Source organism: Oncorhynchus tshawytscha, linkage group LG05 (genome assembly GCF_018296145.1).
Source record: "Oncorhynchus tshawytscha isolate Ot180627B linkage group LG05, Otsh_v2.0, whole genome shotgun sequence".
NCBI lineage: Eukaryota > Metazoa > Chordata > Actinopteri > Salmoniformes > Salmonidae > Oncorhynchus > Oncorhynchus tshawytscha.
The window spans coordinates 8,404,966-8,426,664 of NC_056433.1; the positions used below are offsets into that span (position 1 = coordinate 8,404,966).

The following is a 21,699-nucleotide window of genomic DNA, read 5'->3' on the forward strand; positions in this document are numbered from 1 at the left end:
CGTGACACATTTAAAATACATACAATAAGTGTCTTCAACACTTTCAAGCATCATCCTCTGGAATTCTTCGTACATTTTTTAACTATACTCATTGTTTTTACCACAACCAAGAAAATACCTTGAGCATATCGAAGAAGCTCTCCCCTGAGCCTGCATGTTTGTCTATGGAAGAGGTGCTGCCGTACTCTCGATGCATGGGCGTCCAGCCGGAGAAGGACCAGCCCTCGCCCCCGTCACCCTCCAGCTCAGAGATAGTGATGTCACTGTTGGAGCGCTGGCGGATACGCCTCATGCCTTTACGCGGCGAGCCCTGGTAGCCGTCTGGCGACAGGTAGCGGTTGTCTTTGCTGTGATGTCTGCTGTGGTGCATCTTGCTCTTCAGGGTGTTGTGGATGTTCCGGAGCATCGAGGAGTCCTGAGGGCTGATCAGGTGGCCCAGTTTAGCTGACAGGTTGCTATGGGCCGTGGGCGCCGAGCCTGAACCCGAGCTCCGTTCTCTTTCTCCGCGTTCCCCGGCCGACCCGCGTTCCCCGGCCGACCCGCGTTCCCCGGCCGACCCGCCTGACCCACATTCTCCGCCGCCTGAAGATGACATGGTGGAACTCGGGGAGTCCGTATCTACGGTGATGTGCCACACCCCGCCCGTTCCATCCCGTTTTGGGGGCCAGTCCGCCACACGCGCCCTGACTCCCATCTTGGGAACCCCCGGGGTGGAGGAGGAAGAGGAGCCGGATGAGGAAGAGGAGGTGAGGTGGGTGCTCTCCGAGCGAGGTGGGGGGGCGCCACCATTGGGGAGGCGCAGGCGACGGGTGTAGAATTCATCAGAGGCAGGTACCGAGCCGCCCACCGAACGCTCCGTCTGAGACCGCTTCAGACTGGTCATGGTGGAGTTAGGGGGTAAGGTGGGGTAAGGGAGAGCTTAGCAGTAGAGATGGAGCATTATGCCCAGGGAGAGGAGAGGATAGAGAGCCTCACAGAGCATGGGTGGCTGGGAGGACTGGAGGAGGAAGAGAAAGGCAGGGCAGACAGAAGGTTGTTGCTAGTGTTGGTCCTCCTCAGGTCTGTATGCTGCGTCGGTCTCTGGTGAACTCTGCAGGAGAGAGAGGAAGAGGAGAGAGAGAGAGAGAGAGAGGAAGAAGGAAAGAAGAGGAGAGAGAGAGGAAGAGAAGAAACAAAGAAGAGGAGAGAGAGGAGATAAAGAGGAGAGAGGAGGAAGAGAGGAAGAGGAGAAGAGAGGAGGAGAAAGAGGAAGAAGAGAGACAGTTAGAGGGTTAGAGGTTGGGTTTAGGCCTCTATGTCAGAGATGCCTTTGTCATGGCTACAACAACTGAAGTTGTTTTTAATTCAGCAGAAGAAACAGACTCTCACTCTTCACTAACTGGCTGATGATGTGGCAGTTGGCAGCGTGGTAGGCACAGCTTGTCCCATTAATCAATCATAAAATGTTGGATTAGCTAATAACTGCGAAACAAACATTCTGGATAAAATAAGAGAACCTTGAATGATTTATTGATCAGCATTTTGATATGCTCGAAAAAGAAAAATCGGATAAATCGAAGCGGACAAAAAAGAGAGGACATCTCCTCGAGCGAAACTGAAGGGAAGCCGCCGTCAAATTCTGAATGTAATAATTTGGAGGGGGACATTTTTTAGAAGTATGTCTCCAGAATACGGAGCACTGCTTACAAGCATGAGAGAACAGATTTTAAAAAACGGATCTATTGTCTGGACTACTGGGGGGCGTTGAGGCATTAAAAACAGGAATGGATTACAGTAACAAAATGGAAGAAATCCAAGTGGAAAATAAGACAATGAAAAGTACCGTGGACTCCCTAAAACACACTACAGAGACGCTACGGTATGACAATAAAACAATGAAATTACTTGATATAAAGTGCAGAAGTATGAATAATAATATTGTTATAATGGGAATAAAGGAGGATGAAAACAAGTCAACGGAGAGAGGGTGGGGGGTTCAAGGTTTTCATGAAACGTAATCTCAAGATGACGGACGAACAGGTGGAAAAATTGATTTTCAAAGAGCTCACGATTTCGGCGGCAGAGGGGAGGGAAGGCCCCGTCCGATAGTAGCTAGGCTAACTCCGTACCAAAATGGAGATTAACTTGCTACAACAGGATAGGGAGCTGAAGGAAAACAAGTGTGTGATTGGCTGGTTGGTTGGTTGGTTTTACTCGCTCTAGATTGTCAGTACTGCAGGTCTTCTTTGTGATCGTGTCATGGCTGTGTCGGGGTCGACTGTAAGTTAAACGTATGTATCCCTATATGGGTAGCGTGAGGCCTAAAACACGTTTCTACTGGCAGGACATAATGTCACAATGAGGACTACATGTCTCTGCTGATATGAATATAACAGGACATAATGAGGACTACATGTGTCTCTGCTGATAGGACTATAACAGGACATAATGAGGACTACATATGTCTCTGCTGATAGGACTATAACAGGATATAATGAGGACTACATGTCTCGCTGCTGATATGAATATAACAGGACATAATGTCATAATGAGGACTACATGTCTCTGCTGATATGAATATAACAGGACATAATGAGGACTACATGTCTCTCTGCTGATAGGACTATAACAGGATATAATGAGGACTACATGTCTCTCTGCTGTATATTAAGTAGCATTGTTTAAAGTGGCTAGTGATACATGTATTACATAAAGATGCAGTAGATATAGGGTACAGTCTATACATATTCATAGGAGATGAGTAATGTAGGGCATGTAAACTAAGTAGCATTGTTTAAAGTGTCTAGTGATACATGTATTACATAAAGATGCAGTAGATGATATTGGGTACAGTATATACATATACTAGAGCAGTCTGGGCTGCATTGTTAGCTCCCCACTCATGCTGCACAGAAGTTAACACACTTGAATAATGCGTCACAGCATGTAGAAATGTTGAAACTGTTAATTACTGTTCGCCAAACAATGTTCATACAGGCTAGAACACAATGCAAGACAATACCGGTAGCTTACAACTTTAATTGCAGGCTAACTTTCTTTGTTAGCTTACAGCTGAAGCAACAACAATTCACTACTCTAGTACTTTGTGATATTACACAAACCATAACGCCAAATATGCTGATTTCAAAGATGATTGTCACCAAAAACTTGATTAATTCACTTAGTCTCCCTCGCCAGCAAAAACAAATTCATTTCATCTCCCTTGCCTCCCATTTGGGTTTCAACTAGATTCCACAGCCAGGTTCTGCCTCACAAATTAAGTCATTACTTTCTATAAGAGACAGAGCAAACTTTTTTATAAAAGAAGAGATTGATCAGAACAATAAAAAAAATAGTGCCTTCAGAAAGTATTCATACCCCTCGACTTATTCCATATTGTGTTGTGTTACAGCCTCAATTCAAAATCGATTAAAAAAATTATAATTCTCACCCATCCTACTCACAATACCCCATAATGACAAAATGAAAACATGTTTTTAGAAATCGTTGCAAAATGTATTGAAAAATAAATACAGAAATATTTAATTTACATACACACTTGAGTCAATACTTTGTAGAAGCACCTTTGGCAGCGATTACAGCTGGGAGTCTTTCTGGGCAAGTCTCTAAGAGCTTTGCACATCTGGATTGGTATACACTGAACAAAAATACAAAGTGTTGGTCCCATGTTTTATGAGCTAAAAAAAAAGATCCCAGAAATGTTCCATGTTCCAATGTTCCAAAAAGCTTATATCTCACAAATTTGTTTACATCCCTGTTAGTGAGCATTTCTCCTTTGCCAAGACAATCCATTAAACCTGACAGGTGTGGCATATCAAGTAGTTGATTAAACAGCATTGATCATTACACAGGTGCACCTTGCGCTGGGGTCAATAAAAGGCCTCTCTAAAATGTGCCGTTTTCACCCAACACACCAATCCAAACTCCTCTCTTCGCATGTCCAGCCCACTCATTATCTCAGCCAATCATGGCTAGCCCATTCTGTTTGCTCGAAAACGTATAAATGGAGACACATACCAGCTCTACTGGTAGTACTGCTACCACCAGCAGTAGTGCCCCTGCAGCTGTCGATGACACAAGTTGCTCTGCTTCCACGAGCACATCCAATGCTAGCATCAGTAATTCTACATTTGTTGTTAGCCCAGCTAGCATGGACACTGACAGTTGTGAATCTGATGCAGAAGAAGAGCTAATGCCCCCTTACCCGGGAAAGCATCGAACAAAATACAGGGACGTTGGACCATCAAAGAGGCGTAAATATGATGAGAACTACATTGATTTGGGGTTCACTTATATTGGGAGTAGTGCCTTTCCTCAGCCACAGTGTGTTATATGTGCAAGTAGTATCTCACAACTCGATTAAACCTTTACTATTGCGCAGACATTTAGAAACAAAAAATAAACCTCATCTAATATTTTTCAAGAACTGGACAGCTTTGTGACATCAAATGGACTTTGGTGGTCAAGATGTGTTGGTATCTGTACTGATGGAGCAAAAGTCATGACAGGGAGACATAGTGGAGTGGTAACGTGTGTTCAAGCAGTTGCTCCAGACACCACTTGGGTACACTGCAGCATCCACCGAGAGGCTCTTGGGTACACTGCAGCATCCACCGAGAGGCTCTTGGGTACACTGCAGCATCCACCGAGAGGCTCTTGGGTACACTGCAGCATCCACCGAGAGGCTCTTGGGTACACTGCAGCATCCACCGAGAGGCTCTTGGGTACACTGCAGCATCCACCGAGAGGCTCTTGGGTACACTGCAGCATCCACCGAGAGGCTCTTGGGTACACTGCAGCATCCACCGAGAGGCTCTTGGGTACACTGCAGCATCCACCGAGAGGCTCTTGGGTACACTGCAGCATCCACCGAGAGGCTCTTGGGTACACTGCAGCATCCACCGAGAGGCTCTTGGGTACACTGCAGCATCCACCGAGAGGCTCTTGGGTACACTGCAGCATCCACCGAGAGGCTCTTGGGTACACTGCAGCATCCACCGAGAGGCTCTTGGGTACACTGCAGCATCCACCGAGAGGCTCTTGGGTACACTGCAGCATCCACCGAGAGGCTCTTGGGTACACTGCAGCATCCACCGAGAGGCTCTTGGGTACACTGCAGCATCCACCGAGAGGCTCTTGGGTACACTGCAGCATCCACCGAGAGGCTCTTGGGTACACTGCAGCATCCACCGAGAGGCTCTTGGGTACACTGCAGCAGGCTCTTGGGTACACTGCAGCATCCAGAGGCTCTTGGGTTCACTGCAGCATCAACCGAGAGGCTCTTGGGTACACTGCAGCATCAACCGAGAGGCTCTTGGGTACACTGCAGCATCCACCGAGAGGCTCTTGGGTACACTGCAGCATCCACCTAGAGGCTCTTGGGTACACTGCAGCATCCACCGAGAGGCTCTTGGGTTCACTGCAGCATCAACCGAGAGGCTCTTGGGTACACTGCAGCATCCACCGAGAGGCTCTTGGGTACACTGCAGCATCCACCGAGAGGCTCTTGGGTACACTGCAGCATCCACCGAGAGGCTCTTGGGTACACTGCAGCATCCACCGAGAGGCTCTTGGGTACACTGCAGCATCCACCGAGAGGCTCTTGGGTACACTGCAGCATCCACCGAGAGGCTCTTGGGTACACTGCAGCATCAACCGAGAGGCTCTTGGGTACACTGCAGCATCCACCGAGAGGCTCTTGGGTACACTGCAGCATCCACCTAGAGGCCCTTGGGTACACTGCAGCATCCACCGAGAGGCTCTTGGGTACACTGCAGCATCCACCGAGAGGCTCTTGCTGCCAAAGGCATGCCTGACAGCTTGAAAGACATTTTGGACACTTCAATGAAAACGGTTACCTTTGTTAAAGCAAGGCCCCTGAAGTCCCGTGTATTTTCTGCACTACGCAGTGATATGGGCTGCGACCATGTAACGTTTTTACAACATACAGAAGTGCTCTGGTTATCAAGGGGCAAAGTATTGACACGTTTCTTTGAATTGAGAGACGAGGTTAATGTTCAACACTGACCATCCTTTTCACCTGTCTGACCTCTTGGATGACGAGTTTCTCACACGACTGGCCTATCTGGGTGATGTTTTTCACCTGTCTGACCGCTTGATGATGATGAGTTTCTCACATGACTGGCCTATCTGGGTGATGTTTTTCACCTGTCTGACCTCTTGGATGATGATGAGTTTCTCACACGACTGGCCTATCTATCTGGGTGATGTTTTTCTCGCCTGAATGATCTGAATCTAGGATTACAGGGACTCTCCGCAACTACATTCAATGTGCGGGACAAATATGAATCTCTATTCCCTACAGCATCATTAACAAAGACTATATTATGAATCTCTATTCCCTACAGCATCATTAACAAAGACTATATTATGAATCTCTATTCCCTACAGCATCATTAACAAAGACTATATTATGAATCTCTATTCCCTACAGCATCATTAACAAAGACTATATTATGAATCTCTATTCCCTACAGCATCATTAACAAAGACTATATTATGAATCTCTATTCCCTACAGCATCATTAACAAAGACTATATTATGAATCTCTATTCCCTACAGCATCATTAACAAAGACTATATTATAAATCTATTCTCTGCATTATCATTAACCATGACTATATTATAAATCTATTCCCTGCATTATCATTAACCATGACTATATTGTAAATCTCTATTCCCTACATTATCATTAACCATGACTATATTAGACATCTCTATTCCCTACATTATCATTAACCATGGCTATATTAGACATCTCTATTCCCTACATTATCATTAACCATGACTATATTAGACATCTATTCCCTACATTATCATTAACCATGACTATATTAGACATCTCTATTCCCTACATTATCATTAACCATGACTATATTAGACATCTCTATTCCCTACATTATCATTAACCATGGCTATATTAGACATCTCTATTCCCTACCTTATCATTAACCATGGCTATATTAGACATCTCTATTCCCTACATTATCATTAACCATGGCTATATTAGACATCTCTATTCCCTACCTTATCATTAACCATGACTATATAAGACATCTCTATTCCCTACATTATCATTAACCATGACTATATTAGACATCTCTATTCCCTACATTATCATTAACCATGACTATATTAGACATCTCTATTCCCTACATTATCATTAACCATGACTATATTAGACATCTATTCCCTACATTATCATTAACCATGACTATATTAGACATCTCTATTCCCTACATTATCATTAACCATGGCTATATTAGACATCTCTATTCCCTACATTATCATTAACCATGGCTATATTAGACATCTCTATTCCCTACATTATCATTAACCATGACTATATTAGACATCTCTATTCCCTACATTATCATTAACCATGGCTATATTAGACATCTCTATTCCCTACATTATCATTAACCATGACTATATTAGACATCTCTATTCCCTACCTTATCATTAACCATGACTATATTAGACATCTCTATTCCCTACATTATCATTAACCATGACTATATTAGACATCTCTATTCCCTACATTATCATTAACCATGACTATATTAGACATCTCTATTCCCTACATTATCATTAACCATGACTATATTAGACATCTATATTCACTACATTATCATTAACCATGGCTATATTAGACATCTATTCCCTACATTATCATTAACCATGGCTATATTAGACATCTATTCCCTACATTATCATTAACCATGACTATATTAGACATCTCTATTCCCTACATTATCATTAACCATGACTATATTAGACATCTCTATTCCCTACATTATCATTAACCATGACTATATTAGACATCTCTATTCCCTACATTATCATTAACCATGGCTATATTAGACATCTCTATTCCCTACATTATCATTAACCATGGCTATATTAGACATCTCTATTCCCTACATTATCATTAACCATGGCTACATTAGACATCTATTCCCTACATTATCATTAACCATGACTATTTTAGACATCTCTATTCCCTACATTATCATTAACCATGGCTATATTAGACATCTCTATTCCCTACATTATCATTAACCATGACTATATTAGACATCTATTCCCTACATTATCATTAACCATGGCTATATTAGACATCTCTATTTCCTACATTATCATTAACCATGACTATATTAGACATCTCTATTCCCTACATTATCATTAACCATGGCTATATTGGACATCTCTATTCTCTACATTATCATTAACCATGGCTATATTAGACATCTCTATTCCCTACATTATCATTAACCATGACTATATTAGACATCTCTATTCCCTACATTATCATTAACCATGACTATATTAGACATCTCTATTCCCTACATTATCATTAACCATGACTATATCATGATTGTCTGTTCCCAGCAGTATTTAACATACAGGTTACAGCACACAACCACCTGAGATTTACAGTCACTGTGCAGCAGGTTAAAACAGGATATATCTACCTCTCAATTCCTCTTTTCAACAACAGACTATTCCCCTGAGCTGATATAGGGTACGTCCCAAATGGGACCCGATCCTCTAGCTAGTGCACTAATTTAGGGTACAGGGTGCCATTAGAGACGCAGCTGCATTGAGGGTGTGTGTTGGTCCTGCCGCCCTCCCGCTGGAGGACGGACCGACGGCCCTGCCGCTGGAGGACGGACCGACGGCCCTGCTGCTGGAGGACGGACCGACGGCCCTGCCGCTGGAGGACGAACCGACGGCCCTGCCGCTGGAGGACGGACCGACGGCCCTGCCGCTGGAAGACGGACCGACGGCCCTGCCGCTGGAGGACGGAGACCGACGGCCCTGCCGCTGGAGGACGGACCGACGGCCCTGCCGCCGGACCGACGGCCCTGCCGCTGGAGGACAGACCGACGGCCCTGCCGCTGGAGGACAGACCGACGGCCCTGCCGCTGGAGGACAGACCGACGGCCCTGCCGCTGGAGGACAGACCGACGGCCCTGCCGCTGGAGGACAGACCGACGGCCCTGCCGCTGGAGGACAGACCGACGGCCCTGCCGCTGGAGGACAGACCGACGGCCCTGCCGCTGGAGGACAGACCGACGGCCCTGCCGCTGGAGGACAGACCGACGGCCCTGCCGCTGGAGGACAGACCGACGGCCCTGCCGCTGGAGGACAGACCGACGGCCCTGCCGCTGGAGGACGGACCGACGGCCCTGCCGCTGGAGGACAGACCGACGGCCTCCCGCTGGAGGACAGTGAACAGACCGACGGCAAAGCGCAAACACAAAGTACAAACTCTCGTCTAGCCTGCAGTGCCAGAAGCACAGTTAGACAACTGATCAATGTTGATGACACAGATGTTGCATGCTGCCGACTGCTCCCCCCCCCACACACACACACTAATGGTCTGCTCTTCTCCGTATCCCAGCAACCACCTGCCAAGTGTCTGTCCCGCTCTCCCCGCTGGGCTGAGGTACAAACTAATGAGTGTGTGTGTGTGTGTGTTTGTGTGTGGGTGGGCATAAGTGTGTGTGTTGGTGTGACATTCCACAGTCATGTTAGCCCTAATTAGCCAGAGAGAACACCAGCAGCAACCTTCACCAACACACTGGGTGAAAGACAGTGATGAGATGGAGGTTAACACTGTAGTGTAGGTCCTATATACATTAACCAGTTAAATGTTTGGACACAACTACTCATTCCAGTGTTTTTCTTTATTTTCACTATTTTCACTAGAATAATAGTGAAGACATCAAAACAATGAAATAGCACATATGGAATCATGTAGTAACCAAAAAAATGTTAAACAAATCCAAATATATTTGAGATTCTTCAAAGTAGCCACCCTTTTCCTTGTTGACAGCTTTGCAAACTCTTGGCATTCTCTCAACCAGCTCCATGAGATATTCACCTGGAATGCATTTCAATTAACAGGTGTGCCTTCTTAAAAGTTACATTTGTGGTATTTCTTTCCTTTTTCATGTAATTGAGCCAATCCATGAGTTGTGTTGTAACAAGGTAAGGGTGGTTTACAGAAGACAGCCATATTTGGTAAAAGACCAAGTCCATATTATTGGAAGAACAGCTCAAATAAGCAAAGAGAAATGACAGTCCATCATTACTTTAAGACATGAAGGTCAGTCAAACCGGACAATTTCAAGAACTTTGAAAGTTTCTTCAAGTGCAGTCGCAAAAACCATCAAGCGTTATGATGAAACTGGCTCTCATGTCGACCGCCACAGGACAGGAAGACCCAGAGTTACCTCTGGAAATCTGTCCTTTCGTCTGATGAGTCCAAATTTTAGATTTTCGGTTCCAACAACCGTGTCTTTGTGAGACGCAGAGTAGGTGAACGGATGATCTCCCCATGTGTGGTTCCCACCGTGAAGCATGGAGGAGGTGGTGTGACGGTGCTTTGCTGCTGACACTGTTAGTGATTTATTTAGAATTCAAGGCACACTTAACCAACATGGCTACCACAGCATCCTGCAGGAATACGCCATCCCATCTGTTTTGCGCATAGTGGGACTGTCATTTATTTTTCAACAGGACAGTGACCCAACACATCTCCTGTCACTGTGTGATCCCTCTCCGGCCTCTAGGTCACCAGGCTAATCGTTTTAGTGCACACCTGTCACCACAGTTACGTGCACCTGCGCGTCATCAGACTCACCTCAACTCCATCACCTCCCTGATTACCTTCCCTATATATATATATATATATATATATATATCACTCCCTTTGGTTCCTTCCCCAGGTGTTTCAGTTTCCTGTCTGTACGTTGTTCCCTTGTTTTTGTATTATGTTTCATTTATTTATTAAAAACACATGTACAAACTCTTCTGACTCATCATATACGCTGCTGCTATTGTTTATTATCTATCCTGTTGCCTCGTCGCTTTGTCCCTGGATAATCAGACAGGCCAAAGGCACTTTGTACATACAGTACCAATCAAATGTTTGGACACACCTACTCATTCAAGTGTTTTTCTTAATTTTTTACTATTTTCTACAATGTAGAATAATAGTGAAGACATCAAAACTATTAAATAGCACACATGGAAACATGTAGTAACCACAAAAAAGTGTTCAACACTCACTCCCTGAACTTGCTTCCCGACTCTTGGACCACAGAGTGAAGTAAAAGCAGCCAACAAGTGCCCAGCACATGTGGGAACTCCTTCAAGACTGTTGGAAAAGCATTCCAGGTAAAGCAGGTTGACAGAATGCCAACAGTGTGCAAAGCTGTCATCAAGGAAAAGGGTGGCTAATCTAAAATATATTTTGATTTGTTTAACACTTTTTTGGTTACTACATGATGCCATGTGCTATTTAATAGTTTTGATGTGTTCACTATTATTCTACATTATAGAAAATAGTAAAAAATTAAGAAAAACACTTGAATGAATAGGTGTGTCCAAACATTTGACTGGTACTGTATGTACAAAGTGCCTCAGGCCTGTCTGATTATCCAGGGACAAAGCGACTAGGCAACAGGATAGATAATAAACAATAGCAGCAGGATATGTGATGAGTCAAAAGAGTTTGTGCAATGCAGATAGTCCAGGTAGCTATTGGTTAACTAGTTAATTCACTATTTAGCAGTCTTATAGCTTGGGGGGGGTGGAAGTCGTTCAGGTTCCTGTTGGTTCCAGACTTCGGTTGCCGTGCGCTAGTAGAGAGAACAGTCCATGACTTAGACTCTCAATGCTACAGCTGTAGAGGATCTGAAGCCCCATGCCAAATCTTTTCAGCCCCCTGAGAGGGAGGGAAGAAGCGTGGTCGTGCCCTCTTCACGACTGTGTTGGTGTGTGTGTGTAGACCATGATAATTCCTTAGTGATGTGGACACGAAGCTCTCGACCCGCTACTCTACAGCCACGTCTATGTGGTTGGGGGCGTGGCTCGGCCCTCCGTTTCCTGTTGTCCACAATCGGCTCCTTTGTCTTAATGACGTCGAGGGAGACGTTGTTGTTGTCCTGGCACCACACTGCCAGGTAACTGACCACCTCCATAAAGCCTGCCTTATAGTCATCAGTGATCAGGCCTACCACCATCGTGTCATCAGCAAACTTAATGATGGTGTTGGAGTCGCGCGAGGCCAAGCAGTCATGGGTGAACAGGGAGTACAGAAAGTGACTAAACACACCCCCTGAGGGGCCCCCGTGTTGAGGCTCACCACCTGGGGGGGCGTCAGGAACTCCAGGATCCAGTTGCAGAGGGAGGTGTTCCAATGTCCAGAGCTTATTGACGAGCTTGGAGGGAACTATGTGTGTGTGTGTGTGTGTGTGTGTGTGTGTGTGTGTGTGTGTGACAATCAGAGATGAGGTAATGATAATTTCCACTCCCAGAGATGAATACTGAGGAACATGACTTCACTACGGTCTGGAATGTCATTACCACGGTGACGATGTCATAATGTGGTCTTCGATGTCAGTGTCTGAAGGAGACCGGAAACAACATTCACAGACTGTTTAGTTTCTGTTCAAGGACACAGTCCCAAGTACCTGTTGTCTGAATAAGTGGAGGTGGTGTGTGTGTGTGTGTGTGTGTGGTGTGTGTTTCTAGGCCTCATAACATTCCAGGATAATTGCATGGTAACTGGTTTCCTAAGCATTAAATCAACCTCTATTGTCCTTAAAAGAAAGCTCAGTGCATATCTATCATACAGAACTCCTCAAAAACCAGAATAACACCAGGAGAGAGAGAGAGAGAGAGATCACATCACTGAAGGCAAGGAAGTCTTTAGCTGTATCTGGAGCTGATAACAGACCATAATATCACTGATCATAACGTTAGATGATAGTACATTGTGATAGGAGTAAGAACAGTGGACAGTGTACTCTTGTCCTGTGAAGACGTTGTTAAAGCGCGTTAAAGCGTGTTAAAGCGTGTTAAAGCGTGTAAGTACACACACCTGGATGTAGACTGTGGTGACACGGTGAGTCTCTGGTCTCACACACACCTGCTAGGTCTGATGACAGAGGTGTGTTAATCTGTCAATCGATGCTCAAAAAGGTGCAAGAGAGAGCGAGAGAGAGAGAGCGAAGAGAGCAGAGAGAGCAGAGAGAGCGTGAGTGAGTGAGAACAGCTGTGTGCTAGTAATTTAGGTAGGTGTGAAAATCTGTTATCAATGCAAAGGGTGGCAACTTTGAAGAATCTCAAATATAAAATATTTTTAGATTTGATTAACACTTTTTTGGTTACTACATGATTCCATATGTGTTAGTTTTGTAAACTATGTAGAAAATAGTAAAAATAATGAAAAACCCTGGAATGAGTAGTTGTGTCCAAACTGTTGACGTGCCTCAGGCCTGTCTGATTATCCAGACTGTCTGTGACTCACATAAACCTTTCCTTCAGTAGACAGACCTGACCCGAGAATGTTAGGATCAGAAATAACACACCCAGCCTGACCCGAGAATGTTAGGATCAGAAATAACACAGCCAGCCTACATCACTCAGACACCTCTCTCTGTCACAATAACCACGTCACTCAGACCTTCCACTCACTCTCTCTCCTGCCCTATCCCATCAACAAAACAAAGGAGATGATTGTGGACTTCAGGAAACAGCAGAGGGAGCACCCCCCTTACCCACATCGAGGGGACCAGATTGGAGAAGTTGGAAAGTTTTAAGTTCCTGGGCGTACACATCACAGACAAACTGAAATGGTCCACCCACACAGACAGTGTGGAAGAAGGCACAACAGCGCCTCTTCAAACTCAGGAGGCTGAAGAAATTTGGCTTGTCACCTAAAACCCTCACAAACTTTTACAGATGCAGAATCGAGAGCATCCTGTCGGGCTGTATCACAGTCTGGTACGGCAATTGCACCGCCCTCAAACGCAAGGCTCTCCAGAGGGTGGTGAGGTCTGCACAACACATCACCGGGGGCAAACTACCTGCCCTCCAGGACACCTATACCACCCAATGTCACAGGAAGGCCAAAAAGATCATCAATGACAACAACCACCTGAACCACTGCCTGTTCACCCCGCTATCATCCAGAAGGTGAGGTCAGTACAGGTACATCAAAGAAGGGACAGAGAGACTGGAAAACAGCTTCTATCTCAATGCCATCAGATTGCTTAACTTCTTGGTGACAGGGGGCAGTCTTTTCACATCCGGATGAAATGCCCAAATTCAACTGCCTGCTACTCATCCTCAGAAGACAAGATATGCATATTATTCTATTATTCTAAAACTGTTTGAATCATGTCTGTAAGTATAACAGAACTTATTTAGCAGGTGAAACCGTGAGGACAAACCATTCAGATTTTTTGTTTGTTTGAGGTCACTCTTTTTTCAATGTGTTTTCATTGGGAATCCAGATTTCTAAGGGACCTTCTTGTAGTTCCTATCGCTTCCACTGGATGTCAACAGTCTTTAGAAATTGGTTGAGGTTATTCCTTTGTGTAATGAAGAAGGACGGCCATCTTGCGAGGGTCACTTGAAGTGTACTGTTAGATAGAGGCACGTGACCAGAAAGCATGCTACAGTTTGTTTTCCTCTTGTATTTAACACAGATCACCCAGTCTTCAATTTTATCAATTATTTACATAAAAAAATACAAAGTTACAACTTTGTGTATTTATAGATTATTTCACTTATAATTCACTGTATCACAATTCCAGTGGGTCAGAAGTTTACATACACTAAGTTCACTGTGCTTTTAAACAGCTTGGAAAATTCCAGAAAACGATGTCATTGCTTTAGAAGCTTCTGATAGGCTAATTGACATAATTTGAGTCAATTGGAGGTGTACCTGTGGATGTATTTCAAGGCCTACATTCAAACTCACTGCCTCTTTGCTTGACATCATGGGACAATTGAAAGAAATCAGCCAAGACCTCAGAAAAATTGCAGACCTCCACAAGTCTGGTTCATCCTTGGGAGCAATTTCCAAACGCCTGAAGGTACCACGTTCATCCGTACAAACAATAGTACGCAAGTATAAACACCATGGGACCACGCAGCCGTCGTACCGCTCAGGAAGGAGACGCGTTCTGTCTCCCAGAGATGAACGTTGGTGCGAAAAGTGCAAATTAGTCTGAGAACAACAGCAAAGGACCCTGTGAAGATGCTGGAGGAAACAGGTACAAAAGTATCTATATCCACAGTAAAACGAGTCATATATCGACATAACCTGAAAGGCCACTCAGCAAGGAAGAAACCACTCCTCCAAAACCTCCATAAAAAAGCCAGACTACGGTTTGCAACTGCACATGGGGACTGAGATCATACTTTTTGGAGAAATGTCCTCTAGTCTGATGAAACAAAAATAGAACTGTTTGGCCATAATGACCATTGTTATGTTTGGAGAAAAAAGGGGGAGGCTTGCAAGCTGAAGAACACCATCCCAACCGTGAAGCACAGGGGTGGCAGCATCATGTGGGGGTGCTTTGCTGCAGGGGGGACTGGTGCACTTCACGAAATAGATGGCATCATGAGAAAGAAAATGATGTGGATATATTGAAGCAACATCTCAAGACATCAGTCAGGATGTTAAAAGCTTGGTCGCAAATGGGTCTTCCAAATGGACAATGACCCCAAGCATACTTCCAAAGTTGTGGCAAAATGGCTTAAGGACAACAAAGTCAAGGTATTGGAGTGGCCATCACAAAGCCCTGACCTCAATCCTATAGAAAATTTGTGGGCAGAACTGAAAAAGTGTGTGCTAGCAAGGAGGCCTAAAAACCTGACTCAGTTATACCGGCTCTGTCAGGAGGAATGGGACAAAATTCACCCAACTTATTGTGTGACGCTTGTGGAAGGCTACCCGAAACTTTTGACCCAAGTTAAACAATTTAAAGCAATGCTACCAAATAGTAATTGAGTGTATGTAAACTTCTGACCCAGTGGGAATGTGATCAAAAGAAATTAAAGCTGAAATAAACCACTCTCTCTCTACTATTATTCTGACATTTCACTTTCTTAAAATAAAGTGGTGATCCTAACTGACCTACAACAGGGAATTTTTACGAGGATTAAATGTCAGGAATTGTGAAAAACTGAGTTGAAATGTATTTGGCTAAGGTGCATGTACACTTCTGACTACAACTGTAAATACTGTATTTTATACCATCTATTGCACCTTGCCTATGCCACTCAGCCATCACCCATATACACTGCTCAAAAAAATAAAGGGAACACTTAAAACAACACAATGTAACACCAAGTAAATCACACTTCTGTGAAATCAAACTGTCCACTTAGGAAGCAACACTGATTGACAATACATTTCACATGCTGTTGTGCAAATGGAATAGACAACCGGTGGCAATTATAGGCAATTAGCAAGACACCCCCAATAAAGGAGTGGTTCTGCAGGTGGTGACCACAGACCACTTCTCAGTTCCTATACTTCCTGGCTGATGTTTTGGTCACTTTTGAATGCTGGCGGTGCTTTCACTCTAGTGGTAGCATGAGACGGATTCTACAACCCACACAAGTGGCTCAGGTAGTGCAGCTCATCCAGGATGGCACATCAATGCGAGCTGTGGCAAGAAGGTTTGCTGTGTCTGTCAGTGTAGTGTCCAGAGCATGGAGGCGCTACCAGGAGACAGGCCAGTACATCAGGAGACGTGGAGGAGGCCGTAGGAGGGCAACAACCCAGCAGCAGGACCGCTACCTCGCCTTTGTGCAAGGAGGAGCAGGAGGAGCACTGCCAGAGCCCTGCAAAATGACCTCCAGCAGGCCACAAATGTGCATGTGTCTGCTCAAACGGTCAGAAACAGACTCCATGAGGGTGGTATGAGGGCCCGACGTCCACAGGTGGGGGTTGTGCTTACAGCCCAACACCGTGCAGGACGTTTGGCATTTGCCAGAGAACACGAAGATTGGCAAATTCGCCACTGGCGCCCTGTGCTCTTCACAGATGAAAGCAGATTCACACTGAGCACGTGACAGAGTCTGGAGACGCCGTGGAGAACGTTCTGCTGCCTGCAACATCCTCCAGCATGACTGGGTCAGTCATGGTGTGCGGTGGCATTTCTTTGGGGGGGCCGCACAGCCCTCCATGTGCTCGCCAGAGGTAGCCTGACTGCCATTAGGTACCGAGATGAGATCCTCAGACCCCGTGTGAGACCATATGCTGGTCCGGTTGGCCCTGGGTTCCTCCTAATGCAAGACAATGCTAGACCTCATGTGGCTGGAGTGTGTCAGCAGTTCCTGCAAGAGGAAGGCATTGATGCTATGGACTGGCCCGCTCATTCCCCAGACCTGAATCCAATTGAGCACATCTGGGACATCATGTCTCGCTCCATCCACCAACGCCACGTTGCACCACAGACTGTCCAGGAGTTGGCGGATGCTTTAGTCCAGGTCTGGGAGGAGATCCCTCAGGAGACCATCCGCCACCTCATCAGGAGCATGCCCAGGCGTTGTAGGGAGGTCATACAGGCACGTGGAGGCCACACACACTACTGAGCCTCATTTTGACTTGTTTTAAGGACATTACATCAAAGTTGGATCAGCCTGTAGTGTGGTTTTCCACTGTAATTTTGAGTGTGACTCCAAATCCAGACCTCCATGGGTTGATACATTTGATTTCCATTGATCATTTTTGTGTGATTTTGTTGTCAGCACATTCAACTATGTAAAGAAAAAAGTATTTAATAAGAATATTTCATTCATTCAGAACTAGGATGTGTTATTTTAGTGTTCCCTTTATTTTTTTGAGCAGTGTATATATATATGTACATATTCTCATTCACCCTTATAGATGTGTGTGTGTATTAGGTAGTTGTTAGATATTACTGCACGGTCAGAACTAGAAGCACAAGCATTTCGCTACACTCGCATTAACATCTACTAACCATGTGTATGTGACCAATAACATTTGATTATCTTCCTCTCTCCATGTCCTGAGCTTCAAAGTATAACCACCATGGTCTGATATCTCAGCTTCACCAGAACAGACCAGTAGCCATTTCACTTTTAGTGTTGTTTACAAAGCATGTAACAAATAACATTTGATAGGAGATGAGGGAGGAGTTCAGTCTCCTCCCCTCCCCTGGCAAAATCTACCTCTCCAACTCTGATAGATCACGCTGGTCTCACATCAACTACAGCTGCCCTGAAAAGCCCTGCTAAGTTCTGTTCTGTGTGAGGAAGATCAGAAGACGAAGAAAATAGTATGCTCTTTGAACTCAGCCAGCTAGATATAGCCAGCCATCCAACTATATACAGGCAGCCAGAGCCAACCAGTACAAGAGCAGAGCAGAACAGACAGTAAATCACTCAGCCACTTACTGTGTAAAGTCACTCAGCCATACTGGCAACTGAAGTCACAGTGTAAAATAAAGTAAACTCAAGAGTTCTGAAAGTTAAATTCTAATTATGTGGAAAGATACACGTATTAGGAGAGCAGGAGGGAGGGAGGGATGAGGAGAGCAGGAGGGAGGAGAGCAGGAGGGAGGGAAGCAGGAGGGAGGGAAGCAGGAGGGGGGAAGGAGGGAGGGGGACGAGGAGGGAGGGAGAGGAGGGAGCAGGAGGGAGGGAGGGAGGGAGGGAGGGAGGGAGGGAGGGAGGGAGGGAGGGAGGGAGGGAGGGAGGGAGGGAGGGAGGGAGGGAGGGAGGGAGGGAGGGAGGGACGAGAATAGTGGGAGGGAGGGAGAGACGAGAATAGTGGGAGGGAGGGAGAGAGGGAGGGAGGGATGAGGAGAGCAGGAGGGAGGGATGGAGGGAGAGAGGAGGAGAGCGGGAGGGAGAGAGGGAGAGACGAAGAGAGCAGGAGGGAGGGAGAGACGAAGAGAGCAGGAGGGAGGGAGGGATGAGAATAGCAGGAGGGAGAGACGAGAATAGTGGGAGGGAGGGAGAGACGAGAATAGTGGGAGGGAGGGAGAGACGAGAATAGTGGGAGGGAGGGAGAGAGGGAGGGAGGGATGAGGAGAGCAGGAGGGAGGGATGGAGGGAGGGATGAGGAGAGCAGGAGGGAGGGATGGAGGGAGAGAGGAGGAGAGCGGGGGAGGGAGAGAGGGAGATAGGGAGAGACGAAGAGAGCAGGAGGGAGGGAGAGATGAAGAGAGCAGGAGGGAGGGAGGGAGGGAGGGAGGGATGAGAATAGCAGGAGGGAGAGACGAGAATAGCAGGAGGGAGAGACGAGAATAGTGGGAGGGAGGGAGAGAGGGAGGGACGAGGAGAGCAGGAGGGAGGGAGGGAGAGAGAGAGAGAGAGGTAGATATAGGGAGGGAGGGTTCCCCTGAGACTCAGTGAGATGTGAAGGGTCAAGGGATGGGGGGAGTTGTCGGCACTCTAAAAGTTCAGTGTTGTCTTTTCCCCTGGAGTGTGAAATTGGGCAGGCGTTCCAGTCTGCACTTCCTGTCCCTATCTGTCCCAGGGCGGTAATAATGGGAGGAGAGGAGGAGGGGAGGAGAGGAGGAGGGGGGAGGAGGAGTCGAACAGAGGAGAGGACAAGAGATTACTCGACCCTGTGTTCCAGTCTGCACTTCCTGTCCCCTTCTGTCCTAGGGAGGAGAGAGGTTACTGTACCTTGGGTGTGTCTCCTCTTCATTCATCCATTTATTTGATAAACAGCTGATTAGTACTCTGACTGCTGGAGACGACTTGACCCAGAACTCTAAACCTTTCCAGACCCCTCTTCAGATCAGAGGTGGAGACCCTGCAGCACTGTCATCTCCCCCTCGTCTCTCCCCTCCCCCAGTCTCTCCCCTCCCCCAGTATCTCCCCTCCCCCAGTCTCCCCAGTCTCACCCCCCCCCCCACCTAATCAGATGTGAGGGCTGTAGCATCATGTGACCAACCATACATCAGGCTAAACACAGTAGAACTAGCATTACGTAACCACTAAAACCACTAGACTACTGGTCTGTGTTGCTCAACACAGTAGAACTAGCATTACGTAACCACTAAAACCACTAGACTACTGGTCTGTGTTGCTAAACACAGTAGAACTAGCATTACGTAACCACTAGACTACTGGTCTGTGTTGTTAAACACGGTAGAACTAGCATTACGTAACCACTAAAACCACTAGACTACTGGTCTGTGTTGCTAAACACAGTAGAACTAGCATTACGTAACCACTAAAACCACTAGACTACTGGTCTGTGTTGCTAAACACAGTAGAACTAGCATTACGTAACCACTAAAACCACTAGACTACTGGTCTGTGTTGCTAAACACAGTAGAACTAGCATTACGTAACCACTAAAACCACTAGACTACTGGTCTGTGTTGCTCAACACAGTAGAACTAGCATTACGTAACCACTAAAACCACTAGACTACTGGTCTGTGTTGATAAACACGGTAGAACTAGCATTACGTAACCACTAAAACCACTAGACTACTGGTCTGTGTTGCTAAACACTGTAGAACTAGCATTACGTAACCACTAAAACCACTAGACTACTGGTCTGTGTTGCTCAACACAGTAGAACTAGCATTACATAACCACTAAAACCACTAGACTACTGGTCTGTGTTGTTAAACACAGTAGAACTACCATTACGTAACCACTAGACTACTGGTCTGTGTTGTTAAACACGGTAGAACTAGCATTACGTAACTACTAAAACCACTAGACTACTGGTCTGTTTTGCTCAACACAGTAGAACTAGCATTACGTAACCACTAAAACCACTAGACTACTGGTCTGTGTTGATAAACACAGTAGAACTAGCATTACGTAACCACTAAAACCACTAGACTACTGGTCTGTGTTGCTCAACACAGTAGAACTAGCATTACGTAACCACTAAAACCACTAGACTACTGGTCTGTGTTGCTCAACACAGTAGAACTAGCATTACGTAACCACTAAAACCACTAGACTACTGGTCTGTGTTGGTAGAACTAGCATTACGTAACCACTAAAACCACTAGACTACTGGTCTGTGTTGCTCAACACAGTAGAACTAGCATTACGTAGAACTAGCATTACGTAACCACTAAAACCACTAGACTACTGGTCTGTGTTGCTCAACACAGTAGAACTAGCATTACGTAACCACTAAAACCACTAGACTACTGGTCTGTGTTGCTCAACACAGTAGAGCAGAAACAACAACACAGTGTGTTTAATAACTGTAACCATTCTGTCCAGATGGAAAAGGTTGGGGTTATTTACAATGTGGTTGCGGTTGCCCTGTGGTTTGGGTGTGTAGAGCGGTTGTATGGTTTGTGGCTGACCGTGATTGTGGCTACAGTACTGGGTCGTCCCATTTTCTGAATTCAAATCCCTTTTTGACCACAATTACAGTTCTGATTTAAACTAAACGTTCCGGACATTAAGGTGCTCAGAGTTGACACGTACATACATATACATACCCCACAACGTACGATGAGAGATCCATGTCTTCATCACTGTTAAAGATTAACGGTTGAGTTTGAGATGTATACACTAAGTGTACCAAACAAACACCTTCCTAATATTGAGTTGCACCTCCCACTTTTTTCTCAATTCGTCGGGACGTGGACTCTACAAGGTGTCGAAAGCGAATGCTGGCCCGTGTTGACTCCAATGCTTCCCACAGTTGTGTCAAGTTGGCTGGATGTCGTTTGGGTGGTGGACCATTCTTGATCAACACAGGAAACTGTGGAGCGTGAAAAACCCAACAGCGTTGCAGTTCTTGACACACTCAAACTGATTGGCCTGGCACCTACTACCATACCCCGTTCAAAGCCACTTAAATATTTTATTTTGCCCAATAACCCTCTGAATGGCACATAATCC

General features: G+C 45.6%; 1 protein-coding gene across 1 annotated transcript in view; it reads right to left on the reverse strand.

The window, feature by feature from the left end:
- LOC112236030 (signal-induced proliferation-associated 1-like protein 1) overlaps positions 1-21,699 on the reverse strand; it is a 230,058-nt gene that overhangs the window by 110,518 nt on the left and 97,841 nt on the right. Inside the window, 1 exon segment of the mRNA XM_042322686.1 lies at positions 119-1,090. Within this exon segment, the coding sequence (XP_042178620.1) occupies positions 119-883 (765 nt within the window). The 5' untranslated portion in view covers positions 884-1,090.